General features: G+C 35.8%; 1 protein-coding gene across 2 annotated transcripts; it reads right to left on the bottom strand.

Annotated features, from left to right (window-relative positions):
* Nucleotides 1–7,921: 7,921 nt before the first annotated feature.
* LOC103722402 (probable pectin methyltransferase QUA2) lies at nt 7,922–19,418 on the bottom strand. 2 transcript variants are annotated; one of them, XM_008812952.4, is made up of 9 exons: nt 19,056–19,418; nt 17,972–18,605; nt 17,753–17,882; nt 15,722–15,962; nt 13,333–13,555; nt 13,070–13,239; nt 12,617–12,920; nt 11,787–11,925; nt 8,149–8,412 (listed from the first exon to the last, which is right to left on the bottom strand). In XM_008812952.4, the coding sequence occupies exons 2-9, from the start codon at nt 18,595–18,597 to the stop codon at nt 8,257–8,259; spliced, it is 1,989 nt and encodes a 662-aa protein (XP_008811174.2). In that variant the 5' UTR covers nt 18,598–18,605; nt 19,056–19,418; the 3' UTR covers nt 8,149–8,256. The 2 variants fall into 2 exon arrangements, with proteins under 2 accessions (XP_026666314.2, XP_008811174.2); XM_026810513.2 differs by lacking the exon at nt 19,056–19,418 and having other exon boundaries at nt 7,922–8,412; nt 17,972–18,995.
* Nucleotides 19,419–19,932: the final 514 nt, after the last annotated feature.

Here is a 19,932-nt window from a genome sequence, read left to right as displayed (position 1 = left end):
GCCAATAGAAGTTTTTGATTTGGCTGCCGCTGGTGGCAATGAATATAATCTTGCTACCTAACACTTTTCATGAGGGCAATGATCAAGATTAAAGTTGTGGAAAATAAGAGCAAATAATAATGGTGGAAAATAAATATTTGATAGTGGTGGAAAATAAATTTTCTGCTATATTTTTGAAGAGATGAAAGCAAATGAGATCTTCATATTTTGACTGCAATGGATAGAACCATGTGTATCTACAAAAGCCATATAGAAACAGAGGCAACTTGGGCGGCCCCAACACATCACAATGAACAAGAAAGAGTGGTGCCACCAAGGTGGTAGCCTAGTGGTACTGGGCATCAATTCTAACCACAAGGTCCCAAGTTCGAATCGCTGCGGCGACGATTAAATTGTGGACCGGAGCTCACTACTTTGGCCACTGCTTGGACTTGTGGTGTAGGACCGCTCTTGAACCGCTAGTAGCCGGGGTGGTGCCGGGTGTGACGTACTCACACGTGGGACTCGAGCCAGAGCTTAGAGGAGTAGCTGAGCCGGGCCTACGGGTGGGGAGGGTATGAGTAAAACCGGTCGGGGTGCCCAACACACGGCCATTTCTGCCCGCATCGAACATTCTCCTGGCGGGGCGTGGGCCCAGTGGGGGCTGCTATGCGGGGGTGGGCTTGTTCCTTCCTCCCCCCTACCCCTTTCGCTTTAGCAAAAAAAAAAAAAAAACAAGAAAGAGTGGTGCAGTAGAAATTTCATTAATGAAAGCATGAAACAGTAACTTTCTACTTTTGGCTATTTAATAAATTTCACAAACTGTATCGATATCAAATAAAAAGTCAAAGGACAAAAACAAAAAAGTCAAGCCCGACCGGAAACCAAGCAACATTGATTTGGCAGAACATCTGCCATTCCAATGGTATGAAGTCCATCGTCAGAAGAAAGACGGTCAGCAAAGCCTTCTAGAAAGCCACTAAAACTTCAAGTCTAAGTCTGACTCCATGTCATTCGATGGAAGCCAAGATACCGTCCGAAGAAAAAACGGCCGTGCCTGCACATCGTCCGAGAAAACCAAAGACCCTGAGTTGACCAAGGTAGAATTTTCACAACCTATTGCGGCAACAAAATAGCTACCATATGTACTATTCTGACGGCTGTTAGGTTAATGTAAGAAAAGTTTTTCTTCAGGAAGCCTTATTTGGATAAGTTTGCTTAATAATGATGTATTAGGAGTTTATTTTCATGTTTAACTTGGACACTAAGGATACCCGGTTGTCCTAATCCCTTATAGAGCTCCTAAAGTCTATAAACACACCCTATATATCCTCTGTATTCATCTAGCTTGGTAAATTCTGGGAATTGGCAGCAAGCCAGATGATAAAGTCCTTAGTTGCAACATGCTACAATGGTGTTGCTCAGTTAAGTACTTGGTGATGATAGAGCCCTTCCAATTGTAAGATGGGAAGATACTACTTATCCCTAATTAGTTAGTTCCTTAGTTTTCTTAGCTTTTAGGTTTTAAATTTTATTTTATGCTTCCTTAGTAGTTTAGATTATTGCTTAACTAGTTTAATCTTATGCTAAGTAGCTCTAAAACTAATATTTGACCTACCATGCTTGTGCCACTCACTAGATTTTATAGAAGATGGTAAATGAAAGCCGAGATGTCCAAAATGATGATGCCATGCGGTAGCTGAGACTTGGGTGCTAAAGAAAGCTGGCCGATGTGATGATTTGTTAGCAGAAATAGAAAGAGAGCAAATATCCTCTTTAGCTGGTCTGGCCAGTAGCGGTGTTTTTGTAATAATTTAGGACCTAATTCAGAAAGACTAGCCAAAAGATATTATTTGAGTTCATTGGTCCTGTATAAATATCCAAAATATACCTAGCGCCTAACTGATATGAAACTAAACATACCCTCATAAGTTCTCACAAACTCCTTCCTATTTAAGTTCTAGTAACCTCGCCATGCTAAAGATCCAAATCTATATAAATCCATTTATAAGTATTACAAATCTAATTGCAAAATACCACGATCGGCTTGTAATCAGTCCTAGTAGATTCATGCTGAAGTATCTTCTAGTCCATATAGACTATGGACCGGATCTGCTCTGATATATACTATTTATAACAATTCAAGATTTTATCCAAAAAGATTAGCTAGAATGTATTATTTTAATTTCTTGACTTTATATAAGTACCCAAGATCTATCCGGTACATAACTAATATAGAACTACATACAAACTCATGGGTCCTCATGGTTCCCATTCGAGATACTTGATAGAGAAACCCCATGGAGAGAATTCAACACAGCATTAGTTATCACTAGCGAGTTTTAAAATAGAATATGAGGAACAACTATAACATCCATCATGAAGAGCCAAAGTAGATTTTGCAGTAGATGAGGAATCAACATGAGAAATGGGAAGACCCTTACCATCTCCAACACAAACTTGATCCGAACCCGAATATAGCTAAGATTGATGTAGAGTATTAGGATCAAAACTCATGTGAGAGGCGGCACATGAGTGGGGAATCCATTGGCTATCAACAAAGTAAGGCATGGATGCAGTCCAGCGATTGAGAGGTAGCAGTAATAATATTCGTCTGTTATATTGTTGTGGCTGTCCAGGAGTGGAGATAGGTTGCTGAGAGATATAGAAAGGAAAGTCAAGTGATACTTGTGGCCGTGTCTGCTCATGTAGACGACCTCGCCGGTTGTTGTTATCGTTGTTGCCTCTAGAATAAGAGCTATTGAGAATTGGAGGCTCTCTATTTAACTTTCTATGGATGTAATAAATGGATCTTATCTGAGACCTAACAAGATCAGAATTTTTTAACCTCTCATCCATTGCAGCAAGTGAATTTGGCAGTCTTGATGTGTTGGAGGTCATATAGAAGATTTGGTTTTAAAATCATAGACTGTTGTTGAAATAGTTGAGCTGAGGTATTGCAAATAGAGCTGATCACAGACCAATCTTCGGGCCTAACCCTATTCATTTTCAATCGGATTTCGGGTTGGCCTATTTAAGTTTGATTTTTTCTATGCCCAAGTCCGACCCATGATCAGCTCTAGTTGCAAACCTCTTTTGCACCAAACTTTCAGAAAGAGTAGCATTGATGCAAATTTATACAATGTGATCAAGCTCCCTCCAATGTTGGTAGGCAGGGTTCAGTTGTGGTTATTGTCCAAAGGTGAATGTGGCAATGACCTTGGGAGGGGCCAGCTTGGAACCATCAACAAAGCCCATCAAGCCTATGCTAATGAGGATGGACTCAAGTTGATCGCACCATATATAAGTAGTTTGGCCCTACAAGTTTGACATAGTTAGAGATGTTGCTAATGGAAGCACCACCCATGAGGTTGAAGTTTGAGTGATGTTGGATGCAGACTCCATGAATAAAGGTTTTGAGAAGAGATGATGGATTTTGGACAACATGTGTTTGTTTAGGAAGAATTTTAGATTGTTGAAGTTTTGATGGTAATGATACCATGAGAGAGAAAAAGCTTTTTGGAAAGAATTTGTTTGATTAGTTCTTTTGGGAAGATCCTAATTTATACAGCACAAATTAGCTGCAGATGGAATGTGTACAACGTAAAATATGTCAGATAATGGTGGCTATACATGGGAGTATGGGTAGTGATAGAAAGCAATAATAATCAGGCATGGAGGTAAGTATGGTGGCAGTTCTACATAGCATGTGATCAAACGAGGTATGCCCATATATGGTAGATTGGCAATCATATCCATAATTCAATAGCTAGATTTTTTTTTTTTCTTTGATGAGATGGATGGCTCACATGACTCTAGTACGAATACATCCAATATAATGTCATTCATCCAAATCATGGCACCAGAATGGTCCACAATGAAGGAAAAACAAAGGAAGACATCTAGTCTGCAGTATTGTTTACTTCTCGATAAATAAATTCTTCGTAAGATGAGTTGCCGGATGTTTCAAAGAGCCATTGCTACCCTTGTCCTTCTCATCTTCTATAAAAATGAAATCAATGCAAGCAGCTGGGCCTTTATAGGCAAAAATGTCTGCTTTCCCCCTAATTTGTGCCCTTGTTTTCATCAAGATTCAAATCCATATTGGCACATGTCTTGACAAAAAATTCTTACAAAATTGTTTTTAGAACACTTCCAATAGATCCTATCATCGACTTGAAAGAGTTTTAAAAACTGCCTAGCTTCCACAATGCATCTTTAGAACAACACCGTAGATGTATGAAGATACAAAAGGCGGCCCCAATAATTATTGGTGGTTTATTGGCAAATATGATTATCATTTGACCAATTTTGTATGGTTAAAAGGAGTTGACTGCTGCTGGAATAAAGTTTCTCCAAGTAATCTTATTCTAATTATTGATGGGGCTTGATAAAATGTTTAATCATTTGAAAGAGTTGTATAGAGTTAAGTTGTTTAGCTTATCTACATAAATTCAAAAAGACAAAAAGCTACTAAAATATACTCTAAAACTCGCTTGATTTTCTTATATTTTATTAATGGAATTTAATTATTTTTAATGAAATTAAAAGGAAAAATTGAGATTTATCTCCATTTTTTGATAAAAAATAGATTAGTTTAAAAATAATTTTGTAAGGAAACAAAGGCTTGGAAAGTTTTTGATTGTTTCTCAACAAAATTAAAAACGTAAAATAAAATCTTTTATCAATTTTTGTTGAAAACAATTAGATTGATTGTCAATGATTTTCTAAAAATCAAAGATTTCAAAATCTCCGATCTGCTAAATTTGATGAAAATAATTAAATTAGTTTTAAATTATTTTAAAGATTTTATAATTTTCGACCTGCTGAATTTGGAACAGCAACCTAAAGATATTTCGTTGAAACCAACTAGATTTCTCTGCTCTACCGAGTTAAGATCATGAATACTTAGATAGTTAAGATGGTAAATTGATCCTTTAATATATAAATGAACAATATTGGTATTGAGAGTGACTTTCAATTTATTCTCTAAAATATTTGTGGTTTATTAGCGAAATATGACTATTATTTGACCAATTTTGCCTGATTTGAAGGAGTTGAGCATTGTTGGAATAAAGTGTGTGCAAGTAATCTTATTCTAGTTATTGAACAGGCTTGACAGAATGGTTAATTATTTGAAAGAGCTCTCTATAGTGTAAAGACGCAAAATTTTGATGGTTAATTATTTGAAAGAGCTTTCTATAGTGTAAAGACGAAAAATTTTGATTGTTTTCAAATGAAATTAAAGAGATAAAAAAAATCTTATTTTTTGGTAAATAATTGATTAGTTTTTTATTATTTTTATTTTTTTAAAAAATAAAAATTTTAAAACTTTCGATCCGCTGGATTCAAACCAACGACTTAAAGATTGCTAGTTAAAACCAACTATTGTCCTCCTCTCTGCCGAGCTAAGGTCGGTTCATTACAATGTTACATCAAATTTATATTGCGTAGAGTTTTGAAGCTTGGTTTCCACTTGAAGAAGAAGATATCCAACAAATTACTTTTCAATAGATAAGACAAAATAGTCTCGATTAAAAAGTAACATTTTGATGTTTCAAAAATGATTATAATCTTAATATACTCTAATTTTATAACCTAGGAGAGTGGAGATATGGATAACTAAAGGAGTTTGCACTGAAGATTATATTTGTCAACTAACACAAAAATATTAAACTGATTGGTCATTGATTGGATCATGGGACTACTTTATCTCATTTATAAAAAGCTAAAGTCATAACTGTATTCCATCAATAAAGAAGGACTATTTTGGAATTTTTTTGAAATAGAGGGACTAGTGGAACAGAAGTAGGACCGTTGAAAGGGCAAGTCAGTTATTAGTAGATTATATTTGATTTAAAATGCAGTTCAAAATTGACTTGCTCAAGCATGATTTAATTAAGCTCAAATATAATTAATTAATCAAGTTCACACCTTGTTTTTATTATTTTTGCTATATGTTTTATTACTTTATTAAAATATGGTTTAATATATTAAAAATATATTCTAGCAATGAGATATAACCATGAATTGTAGTACATTGAGGAGATCTCAGGCTCTAATCAAATATGAGCTATTTGGGAACACTTCAGGCTTGGTCTTTTTTTTTTTTCTTTCTTTTTTTTAATTCCTTCTCAAGTTAAAAACACCTCGGCTCAAATCAGAATTTAGTTATAATTAGGCCTGGCTGGCTGGAGATCAGCTTATTTGCAAGCTTGAGGCAAGAAATTAGTCCTCCTGAGATAGCCTACACTATTGAAGAAAGGTGATTTCCAGGCCTCTAAAATCTCAGGATTGAAGACTATTCCTTCTTTCAGCAACTTCTTGCCCACCATAAAGATCAAGCAAAATGTGCAGCTAACTCTTAAATGACCACCAAATTTGGTTCGAATATACAACGGTTCAATTCTGTGGGACGTCGACCCCTGCTTCGACTCTCTCTCTCTCTCTCTTTCTCTCTCTCTCAATGCCTATTGCGTCATATACTCCAAGAATGCCAAAGTGATAGACATCCAAAACAATGGAGACAGACAAATATAACTGCCAATTGCCACTGGCCAATGTAATTTCAGAGACTGGTAAATTAATTTCTTCTCTTTCTAGGAGTAAAACAGTTCTTCCTTTTAGTCATTTATAATTTTGTGAAATATTATGACTGCATTAATAAAATAAGAACCTAGAGGCACAGTAATCAAGCCAGCATAGTAGTGTAAAAAAATAATGAGAGGAGAAAGTTAAGCAGGGGTCAGATAGAGAAGCAAACTTAAGTTGAGAAATCTCATGGAAGATTAAGCACATTATTACAAATGGCCGTCGACCTCACAGTTTGATTAACACGTTATCATGGTCTGATATAATAGTAATAACATCCATTATTTATCTTAAAGCATAACTTTTAAAATTTTAATATTAAAAAAATTAATGAAATAATGGCTGTGGTAATGATGCTATAATGGATAATGATAGAAAAACAGAAATATTATTTTTCCCTTTTACTAAATAAAATAATATATTTTTTGGAGGGAATTCTGAAAGAAAAGTTTAAATTTAAAAATAAATAGTATTTTATTGAAAAGAAAGCATAATGAAAAAATAACAGCTATCATTTGTATTATAACGGTCTGTAATAACAGAAAATAACAGAAAAAAAATTTTAGACTCTTTCGAGTTATTTATGTCAATAACATTATGAGAGATGGCGAAAACCATTACAATGGTTGTTACAACAATTATAATACCGATATTTCAAACTATGCCTAACATCAACCTTGTAGGGATTAATGTTGACTGGAAAACCTAAGTGAGTTGACTAGATGAGCTAGTTCCAGAAAAAGGATAATGATATGAAGTGATTGAATGACTACAGGCCCATGTCAGGTGAAATTCACAGCTAATCCAATGACTGCCTGCTTGCTTAAGTGCAGCTTGAGTGGTTGGATTAATTAAGATAAGAAGAGCAAGGCAGGGCAAAAAAAACCAGAATATGAGAGCATTAAGGCACATCAATATTTATGTTTCATGCACGAACTTGGTGGTTGAATGAAGAGATTGAATGACTACAGGTCCAAGTCAGGTGAAATTCACAGCTAATCCAATGACTGCCTGCTTGCTTAAGTGCAGCTTGAGTGGTTGGATTAATTAAAATAAGAAGAGCAAGGTAGGGCCAAAAAAACCAGAATATGAGAGCATTGAGACAAATCAATATTTATGTTTCATGCATAAACTTGGTGGGGCAATTGATGAGGTTGTCAGCTTCTAGAGGAATATAAATGGCGTTATGCGCTCATTCATATTTTATCTCAAAAACAATCAACAATGGATACAGATTGTGACATGAGACAAGCAGTGCAAATGCACTTACAGAATAGAAAATACTGCTAAAAAGAAGAATATAATGGAAAAAAGAATTTGTCCATCTAATGCATTGACAGTAATGAATATATTATACTGCATCAACATTCCTTTATTTGGTATTCTTCTTGACAATATAATAACTTTCACAGCTTCATCTTTGTATCCTTATAATGAGCTTTAACATGAAAATTTAACCTACTCTACGCTCTCTAGCATGCATTTGCCTAATTACAAAGCCCTATGGACACCTTGCGGTTCCACAGGAGTACATTATCGTATTTATAGAAGAATTATTTTTTGGTCCTCACCTTCCTATTTAATCTAAATCCCCAAGGCTCCTTTTCTTGACAGGAACTTTATGCAAACCACCATCCACAAATAACAAATATCATATCCCATGTGGGACATGGTAAATCATATTCATTATTGTTGCTTCATGAAGAAGGGCTTCTGACAAACGAGGAGCTTCTCATCGTTGTTACCATTAACCTCCATCATGCGCGTATCCCACTTTAGCTGTGTTATTACAGATCTGGCTTCTTGAATAAGAGGAGCAGAATCATGAAGTATCACCCAGCCCTGCATGTGTATCAATTACCAGTTTATGCAAGTCTTACAAGAGCAATCACAGACCTTAGAAGCTCAAAATTGCTAAAAACTGGATCCTTAACATAAGCAAATATTTTGCAGAAATTGGCCAGCAAAAGAATATCTCATGTTCTCCAATTGCTGATGATCCCGGGGGTTGTAACATTTTGCAGAAAGAATTTGAAAAAGACAAGCAGCATCGGTAATCTTTGTAAGTTTAAAATTTCAACAATTTGTTTGAAATTGAATCAAGTGACAATGTGGTATCTTATACAAGAAGCTACAATTAGTTTTCTGATACAGAAGTACACAAATACTAGACAGACCTCGATGAATCTTATTTTGGAGTGAAGCAATCATGAAGTTGATTAATTATTGACAATTCTTCTCAAAAAAGAGAAAGGGAAAGAAAACAATTGCCAAAAGAATCTGACTCTTGGAAAAACCACTGTCGGCAGCCATCAGAAGATTTAAATTTTTTTGTTTTTTATCCCCTTTCAACAATTAATTTATGGATTGGAAGAGATGATTGGATGGCATCTTTCCCTGATACATGAGCAGACATTTTATCTATAATCAACTTTGACATGACAAGAGATTCATAACATGAGGCCATAATGTTCCATTTGTTATTTTTATGCTTTTATAGGGAAATGGACTGTGAAGAGGACCGAACAGCCAGCAAATTCCCTGTTGATCTGGCAAGAACTTTGGCTTAATTTGGCATATCATTTCTCTGAGACACGTGAAAAGAGAAGACAACAATAAGCAGTTTCAAGTAGTAGGAAGTAATATCTAAACCATTATTTATGAGTAGGAAACTCCTCTGCCTTGATGGATTACAGGTTTGATTTTTATTTAGTTCTGGCCAACTAATTTTCGTCTCAAAGAATATGGTCATTTCTTTACCGCGAACAATAAATTCTTGTACTGATCAACTTATTCTTCCGGGTTTACTTGTACTGGGAGAGTTTGACAAAGAGGAACAGTGAGCAAATTTAAGACAAGCAAGACTGCTGAGACTTGAGATACAACAAGACCTTCCTCCTGTTTCCTTATATTCCATTGATATTATTCCCAACATACCATCATGATCTTCCAAATTTGATCTAAAATTTGCAACACTAACAAGAAAAGCGTAATCTCTCCCAGCAAAAGAACAGACTATGAACAGCATACACATACTCTGTATGTTTCTCAAATGGGTATTTGGCAATTCAGGTTTGCCTAATTTATGATAACATTTTCTTAAATAATAATATATGCTTAGCATCATGAAGACTAGTCCTAACTGAATAAACATTTGATGTATCAGTTTCTTCTTTCATGTACATGACAGGTTTTATTCATTTCTTATTTTCTTTCTTATTTATTACCCAGCAAATATGAGGCTCTAGCATTTATAGCCATGTCCTCATACAAGTAAATTTTTTTTGCCGCATAAAACAAAGGACTAAAAGGTAGGTAAATCCAAATTTGAAGAGGTTAGAGAGATGCATAAATGAAAGTGCAGTATCAAAGGTTATGTGAGCCCATTGATACCAGCACGCTTAGCAGATAATGTAACATAATATCAACTATCTTATGTAAATCAAAATATAAGAGCGAGTTTAGCATAATAAAGTAAGCTTTGAATCTGAAGGTTTGCAACATGATGAAGGACAGAGTTACGCGTATTCCAAATATATGGTTTTGAATCTTAGTTTGATGTTAAAAGGACTGAGACTGGAGGGTGTGCCACAAAAAAAAGAGTAGCTGGAGAATTATGAATGCTTTCCAGAGGAATTCTTCAGGAAGTGTTTCTATAGACTCAGAGCTGCTGGCTGCATTACACTCTTCCTTTTTTTATTGTTATTATTGCTGTATGGTAATATGACATTGATATTAGTTTTAGTTATGTTGTATGATATGCACGTGAAAGGAGGATCCATGTTGGAAAGATGGACAAATTACAGATGAGAATTCTGAAACATTTGTAATGCAAAAGCAGAAAGGACACTTTAAGATGATCTAGCCGTGCATGTGCTGTAAAGCTAGACAAGCTAGATCAGGAAAAATTATATCCTGATATAGGATTAAGATTGTTGATTATGGCTATTCTGACAAGTTGTATTTTTTTAAAACTTATTTATAAATGTTACACTCAAACAATTATTTATAAATGAAACTTCAGTTTTTGGTTCAAGAATGCAACAAAACAAGGTAGGCCGAACATGACCAAACCACCAGGTTCAGCCCGTACCGAGCTGACCCGATGGGAAATTGGGTTGGTTTGTCTATTAAATTAAGTTCTGGGCCAGCCGGAATAGATTTCAAACCGACCGAAACCGGCCGCAAACCAGCCGAAACCGTTCGGAACCAACCAATTCCGTTCGAACTCGGTGGGAACTATCTGATTTGCACAGAGTCAACCCGGTTCGGAACCGGAATCTGGAAATGCTTATAACCCAGAGAGCGCGTTCTTTATGGGATGAACATACAAAACTATAACACTGCTTAGTTAGAGAGGTGGGCTGATCTGCCTCCTGACTATGCTAATAATCCGGTTATCTACAGAAGACATTGTCACTCGACGAGATTTTAGATATCAATATGTATGTCGTACTTCAAATATATATAATTGATTGTATTATTTTATATTTTTCACCTCACTATTTGATTTGATGATATTTCATATTGCTTCTTGTAGCATGCAACATCTCACTAATTATTTTATATTTTGAATAATTTTCAAACAATAAAATGCAACATTTAGGTTAAACCAAGATCACAGAAATATCAAAAAACATCAAAAAACATAAAAAAATATCAAATTAGACTTAAAATCATTAAAAAAATTGAAAAGATTGATTACCAATTAATTGAACTTGAAAAACTCAAAAAAAAATGATTACCAAGCGTACCGTGTGTCAGCCGTCCGTTGACCGGAACGGATTCCGGTACTGGTTCGGCGGATCTTGTAATAAAACATTATTTCTTAGATCTTTCTTTGATTTTTTTTCCAATACAAACAACAGTGGTAAATAGAGGATCTTCATCACAAATTATAGCAAAGCAACAATCAAACTTCACATAGATCAAACTTGTTATATAATAGGTTTATTGTAGATCACATCAAATGCCTTCTTCATTCTAAGGCACGGTCATTCATGCTGCATAGACAACCATGCACAATGGAAATGTTTTATATTGATGAATAGCTACCTAGTTAAAATACCAGGTTACACAGTCATTTTCAAAAGGAAGTTCCAGGTTGCAAGAAATTGCTTATATGAAGGTTACAGCAAACACGGTATGACTACTGACTGTCAACCAACATAAAAAAGAAAAAGGATAAAAAAAGATAAGCTTAAATAATTGCATACCTCTGGTCGTAGAATGCGATCAATCTCCAAGAATATGTCAAGCATGGAGCACCTGTGCTTCTGATGTTTTTCAAGAGATAGCAATCCATCAGCATGCATCATATCATAAGTTCTTGGATATGTTGGAAATGCTTCACACCTAATTAAAAATAGCCATATTTTATGAATAATATTGAAAACAAATTAATAGAAGAGAGATTTAAGACATGAAGAAACAAATCAAATGGAACTCATTGACACTTTAGAACAAACAAGCAAGGTAAATTCAACTCTATATACATATATATAACATCTTTAGAAAGATTAGACCTAATTATAACCAAAATTAACAAATCTTATCTATCTGGGATGGCTTTGAATGAATAGCTAAAAACTCAGAAGTTACACAAAGAGGTCTAGAAATGATGAATATTTCTTAAAGTAACCAGACCAGAAGAAGGTGAGAAAACTAGATCAAATGCTTCCTTCTAAGGCATGTATTGGCAGGGACTATAAGCTGAATGTTCTACAGAAATGTGTTATGAAAGACGAGCCATTAACTGCCTTTTGAATATTATCCAGCATAAACTGAATGCTTGCAGCTTCCATTACTGGATGCTCTATGGAAAGATGGCAACAAATATATGAGGGACTAAGAAAAAAGAAAGAAAGAAAGAGGACTTGAGATGGGATTTTTGTCGTTATATTAAACAATTTTTGTCTAAAAGATAATGAGATAAAGGCTAGAGAACCAGCAATCAGATTATGCATCATCCACAGGGAGGTACCTGCACAAGACTGTAAATAACTTGCAGAACAGAATAATAGCGGGCGGAAGCAGTCATACGTACCAATCATGCTGAACACCAATAAATCCCCTATCGAAAATGAGCGGAAGGTAGTTAGGGCCACTTCTAGGCACCACATTCATCACCCACGCAGATTTTCCAGCATCTAATAAAGCAGCATTGAAACCACCAAATCGAGCATTCATGTCTAGCACATTTCTGAGCATGTTAAAGGGTGGGGCAGGATCTTCATCACCAGGTCTCTTTGGATGATCTGAGAATATCAGAGGTGAGAGAAGAGACCAATAATTTCGAACCACTGAGTTCCAGTTTGCAGCATCCTCAGCAAAGTATTCTAGGTGTACACCTGGTGAAGGGAAACACTGTTAGTCTATGTTAAACAGGCATGCAGATATAAATGATGATAACTGACATGGTAACTTTAAGAAATCACATCACCAGACAAAGAACAGTTACATTCTTTGTTTTTTCTTTTTTCTAAATATTATAACATACCATGTATGTCAAGTTCAGTAGAATTCAATTTAGCCTGAGTAGGCCAAGGTGTACGATATTCAATGGGAACCCAACGCTGACTTCTGGTTCCCGCTATGCATGGATTGAGTGGTTGGTAATATGGAGATTCAATATCATGGCTTCTACCACAGACTGCAGGTCCAGATTTCCTATAAAATGAATGTATTATATGGTCATAAATCAGGATCATTCATTGATTGTGTATTAACAGAATACATAGCACATGGATGTGGAATGCATACCTAGAACTGTAACATTTCTTTTTACTGGTCTTTTTCCACACAATCGTCTCATCTTGTTGTGACAACATATCCCAACACAGATTTTCAGCGAAATCACGAATGCTTGTCCACTTCCTTTGGTTCTCTTTGTCACGTAGAGATCTATGAGTATTCATTAGTGAAGTCCAGACAAAATAACCCCCAGGCCTCAAAAGTCTGTCAACTTCAACCAAGAAAATACCATCTGCAACAACATACTGGACAGCAAGTCAGAAATTGAAATATAATAAATAAATTAAATGGGTCTGATATACAAAAAGAGACAAAAGGGCCTATGATTTTCTACTGGGATTCTTATTAAAAGGAACCTCAGTTCACTTCAAAAGCAATAGATCAAGAAGTTGACTTTAGGAGGATATGGATTTCTTCGTAGTTTGCATAGTCTATTGCTCCAGTATATCACATCAACTACAACTTATCTAAAAGATCTCTGCCGCATTCAGATGAAAAGGAAAAAACACATTAATATCAACCCATTGTTTTGACAGTGCGGGAAAACAAAAGCAAGCTTGCAATTTTTGAGAACTTGGTAAATTCAAGTCATCGCCATGAAATAAAATTTCAGCCTACTGATTTTACTTTCTTTTCCACCTTATCCCTCCATTACAGAGAACTTAAAATATATAAATTATCAAAAAAAAGCAGCACTCCTCTAAGACAACTGTATAGGATTCATACCACGTGCAACTTACATACTTCAGGAAGCAGTTAGAAAAAACTAATATTATTACTCTCTCGTTTAGTTATGTGTAACCAGCAATAGAAAGTGTTGATGATCATTTATTTTCATATATACTGTCTCCTAGTTTCATTCGTTATCTTCTGCTTGGACCTTTCTATTGATTTTTCTGCCATCTTATTAATTATTTCTTTAATATGGCATCCCTTGGTAAAATGATATATACTAGAGTATTCGCAATCTATAGCTATTACAGGTCACATACGGTTAAATCACATGAATTACCAATGAAACTAATCCCAAGTATTTGGGCTCAGCTATATTTTCTAAGTCATACCCTTTCAGTTCTACTTAGTTCTACATGCATGTGCTTTTAAATATTTCTTTTAAAGGTCTTTTTTCTTGACCTAAGATACACATCCAAGTTAGTCTCTTACTGCAGCATTAAATATTCACTGCACATGACCATACTACGTTACTTAGTTCAGTCAATTTATGCAGTTAGAGAAGGTCCAGTGCTACCTATCATGTTCACACATGTGAACTATTCTTCCTTGGTATGACACTTCTACAGCATTCTCATATCTGCTCTGTTCTATATTATGTGATTAAATTCGCCTTTTACACTATGGGTTTATCCTAAGGAATTTTTTTAAGATGTCCTGTTCATAGTAAGTTGATAAATGTTGAGGATCCTCCACATTTTCTATCTAATGTTATAGGAATATGCAACTTTTCTTTATCACAATGATGGACGAATTGTTATGAAGAAGAAGTTTGGAAATGTGTTATTTGACCTTCAAGGGCCCATATGAACAAAATGTTTAAGGGGACATAGGCAACTGAGATGTAAAAAGAAATGACTGTTAAAAGGATAAAAGTACAATGCTACCATAGTTATGAATCATAACTAAGAATGGAAAATTTATATCCATATATTTTGATCTGGGCCATTGTAACATGGCAGCCAGTGCCCATCATACCTTAGAATTTTGATGTGCAAGTCCTAGACTAATGTCACTGCCACCAAAATGGACGATACTATAACAAATTAATGGAGTCGAAATTATGCAATTGTACAAGCAAGAAGTTATTGGGTCATTCAGGTTTCTAATTAATGATGAAAGTCCATTTATGTAATCATTCCAAGCTGGGAAAAACCATTTCTGTTCATTCATTTGTTATGCATGTTAAAGTTCTTATACAAATAGTTTGTGGTAATTAGCATCACAAACATATTTCTTTTATACTGGTCATGCAGCAATGGTTTCTACTGCCTTTATATGCTATTAATAGCCCAAATAAAAACATAATATGCTGATGAAAAAACATAATATTATAAAACCGGCTTGACAACTGGAATTGTTCCCTCTCACAATGCCTTTACTAATTGTAAAATAATGCTCCAGGAAAAAGTTAAGAAAAAAATTGAGTGCATCAGCTTAAATATCTAAATGTTATTTGTCATCTCTATTCCTCTTTTTATTTGATTGAGAAATTGTTCAAAGATCCAAATATTTTTAGTTCACTATCATATTCACCTACAATAAGAAATACTGGTCTTGTAAGGGTCATCAAAGCTGCTGGAACCCAGACACAGGATTAAAGAGAGTAAAACAATAAGAATTCAAGGCAATTCTAACTTTAAGCAATTATGACCAATTAACTTACCATTTTTCTCCCACTCAATCCCACATCTTGCACAATGCAACATATCAAAGGAAAGATATGGATACGGCAACTGTTTTGATGCAAATGAGCCAATCATAGCAGGAATGCCTCTCTCAAGAGTGAGTTGAACTTGACTACCAGCAACCTCATAGTTAGCAATGCACAGGGTCAGCAGCTGCTTTGAGAAAAGATGTGCTCCAAAGCTACCAAATCCACACCCTATATCCAGGACAGTTCTGACCTGCAATATTACGGTCAGACCTAGCACATAAGTTACATGCAAATAGACAAAAGTAGAATAAAGACGACCTGTCACTACCACAATTATAACAACAAGCTGCAAATCAAATAACATTGATTTACAAATGAAAATCTGGACAAAGAGGATAATAACAATGGCTAATTTGATTAAGTAAGACTATTTTAAGCATTGCTGTTGAGAAGAAGAAACAAATTTGTGTCAAGTGAAAATAATGATCAGAATGAAGATGAATTCTTGTCTGAATGTGCTTGTCAAGGTTTTCTGGTTAGTGCAGGAAGATAGCTTATCTCAGCCAGGTTAAACAACAAAATATATGATGTTTCTTTCCAGACTAGCTCGGATAAAATCAAGTTTGCAATACAGAATTTTTTTGCAAAAGATAGCTAGGTCAACCAAGTTAGCTCTAAGTATACCAGCATGACATGACCAGTTCACAAAAAAAAAAAAAGCAAACGATATTTAACTGTATAATGACAATTATATCAATATTTGCATAAACATAATCAACAAGCCTTATTTAATCCATCTATAACCTGTAAATGGACATTAAGGTATAATTTTATTTAACACATAAAAAAATATATGGAATTTAACAAAATCATGCAAGAGATTATTGATTATCCAACAGTAGCAGTATTTTGTATATATTTATATTTTAATGTATCCATACAACTCACTTTTATCAAGTCATATAATATCAGGCTTGGAACTGAATCATAAGGGAAAATCATAACATTTGGATAAAAAAGAGGCAAAATTGGGCCTCTTGAATTATGAGACAGAAAGTTCTAAAAGGTGTCAGAGAGAACTTTGAAAAAAAGTGCCACATAAAAGGGAGAAACGAGCAGAAATTTGACAAAAATAAACAGAAACTTTTGCTGTGTGTGTTAGATAAACAAGATTTTCCCAAAAACAACAAAAGTACCTTTTCTCCCAAGAAGGAAACTAAAATAAAAAAATTCAATAATTTAAAATTTGTATGACAATGATTTTGTTCTACTCAGCTTCCTAGACATCGGCAATGTCATGATCAAGTCACCTGTCAAACTCAAGGCCACAACGAGTTCCAAGGTAGTGTCATATTCAAGGTTCATTTTCACTGACACATAAAAAATATTTTAAAAAACAACAGTTTAATACTAATAAAATGTCTACACTAGTGACATCAAAGATATGCTGATTTCAGATACTTTAGTTGAATACTAAAAACAACAGAAATATGCTAACTTCTTTACTTAGCAACAAAAGGTTTAATCCAAAGAAATTCTGCAGTGATGGTCTAAATTCCAAGAACTATGGAAATGCAATCCAGTCTGAAAAAACAAAAATAAATGCACAATGAAACAGTTCCTTCTAAGTGTTGAAAGTGAAGGAAATTTGTTAAATGAAGTGGAAAAAAACACTATGACCTGTTATTTGAAAGACATGAACTCTATGCACCCAATTGAGATTTTTAAAGAACAGTCCTTAAGTATCCACCCAATTAAGAATATTGTCCTTTTTGTAAACTAGCCTACTTTCCAAACAGCATCACTAAAACAAGGTTCCTTACAGCCTTGTATAAAGTATATTCTGTTTTATAGTTAAACAAGAACCAACAGCAACTCAAAGCACATATCCTGTTAAACAGAGCTGTTTTTTAAAATAAAGCAGCTCAGCTTAATCTTTTACATTCACGTATATTGTATGCTTTGTTATGTTCTTTACATCACTTTCTCCAACTGTAAGTATGCGAAGCCGTGAACCACGATGAGAAAAATTTCACTCACCCCAGCTTCATTGAAATTAGACTCATTCCTCAGCCCAATCATTTCAGCTATTTGATGTGAATAGTCTTCCACTCCATCAACCATAAGGGAGTCAGAGTGGAAAGAGATATGCTCTTCCTCCACCATCATCCTGCAAGCACGCAGCTTAAAAGCCACATAAATCGAAAGAAGCACGAGCTAAATTCAATCTAGTAAAATAAAAACAAACACGAAATTTACCTCTTGGTTAGGCTCCCAGATGAGAATTCCTGCCCGGTGATCTTCACATTCTCCTTCCAAATGATATCTCTCCCACTTGGCCACCTCAGAGGAATTCTATAATTCCTTGGTGGCAGAATCAAACAGTCCCTATCAATCGCAGACTCTCGAACACATTGACGCTCGTATTCGATAGGGGCCTCATGATCTCCCAAATCCAAGCTCTCTGAAATATTGTAGTAACATGGGACATAGTTCTCATACTCTGGCGGGCAGAATTCCAGCTCCTTCAACCTTGCTTTGCCCAGCGACAGCTCCCCGATATCCGATAAGTCAGCTACAAGCTGCTCTTGGAGCCGCCGGTAGCCATGAGAAATGTTGTGGCGAGAGGAGTTGGAGATGGAGACAGCCCAATAGAGCGATCCCAAGAGTGCGAGGATGGTGACGAGGACTAGACCAAGCTTAAGAAGCAATAACGTCAGGCTTGGCCGGCTTCTTGCTCCTCTGCCTGGGCTCGTGGCCTCATGACCAAATCCATTCTCCAAAGAATCCTTCACCTGGTACTTCTGATCAAACATCTTATAGCCGCCGATGTCGTCACTAACCCGTCCGCCGCCGGATAGCCCGCGATATAGAGGCCTCGACATCTTCCCTCCTGCTTGCCCCAATGGGAAGTCAGCAAAATCCATGATCAAAAATTCATCTCTCCGATCAAAAACTCAAATTTCAACTACAAACAGATCAAAAAAACTAAAAGAAGGCCAAGTTTATCCCTTCTAAGTTCAGAACAGCGGATTAGCTAAATGGGCAGTGGGGAGATAAGAGATGGGGAGCATGGAGAGATGGGTTTGGTGGGCCATGCAACCAGAGCAGAACCAATATCCAGGAACGGTCCCATCTACCTCATTCCTCGGTAAAAGAGGAGGGGAAAAAAGGGCACTTTTTCAAAAGGACAATTCCCCTACCTCAGTTCCAGTTCATTAAAGTACAGGGCAGCGAATCAAAAGACCTATTTTCTATTCCCCAATGGAGCCCAACCTCTCATCCAAGACACCACATTAATGCAAAGCGGAAGTCAGTAAACAAGGAAAAGAGGAATCTATACCCAAGAATCTGCAGGAGAATTGAAGCGACCACCGGAAAAATCCGAGCTTTTTCAGGTTGCGGATCTCGGCAGCTCGCCCGACAGAGTCATCCAACCATTCCCACGACTAAAAACACTTGGATTTCTGCTTTGTTTTCCCTCACAGTTTACTTCACTGTCCTGTTCTCCTTCTTCCTCCTTTTTTCTCTCCCACTTCGTCTTCTTCTTCTTCCACTCTCTTAACAAATGGCGGAACAGAGAAGAGGACGGAAGAGGAGGCCGCGTTCCCCTCCCAATCTCTCGAGTGCTTCGCTTCTCTCTCTCTCACGAGCCTTTTAAGCACTCACCAACAGGATCCGCGTTGCGGAAAGAAGGAATCAAATGTGGGCGATCGGCAAATTTCTACAGTTACAAAGATTACATTTTTTTTTTTTTAATGGTACTGACCGGAGGGACGAATCAGTGCAAGAAGTGGGGCAGATCTGTGGAACCACTTTTGACACCTTTTGAGGCCTGCAAGGCCGCAATCGCGGTATTATAATTCTTTTAAAGTTAAATTCGCAAAAAAGACGTAATAGCTATGTTTGCATATAATAATAAAATGGGATAATAAACTTATAAAATAATGGTAATTTCATTAGGTATACTTGGAAGACCACATCAGGTCGCCGTGTGGTATGTTCCCTAACTTCCTCATACACTATATTTTTACCAAAAAATATTAGGTCTAGTTTTTTGTGGATATTGAAATACTATTACAAACTTATAAAATAATGATGACCACATTCTGGTATAATTCAGTATGATAAACCGATTACTTTGAAGTATTTTCCCTAATGTCAACGTATGCTATATTTATGACCAATAAAATAAGTCACATTGTGAGCTATATAGTCAG

The sequence above is a fragment of the Phoenix dactylifera genome, chromosome 6 (genome assembly GCF_009389715.1).
Source record: "Phoenix dactylifera cultivar Barhee BC4 chromosome 6, palm_55x_up_171113_PBpolish2nd_filt_p, whole genome shotgun sequence".
In the NCBI taxonomy this organism is placed as follows: Eukaryota; Viridiplantae; Streptophyta; class Magnoliopsida; order Arecales; family Arecaceae; genus Phoenix; species Phoenix dactylifera.
This window is presented reverse-complemented; position numbering and strand designations above follow the sequence as displayed.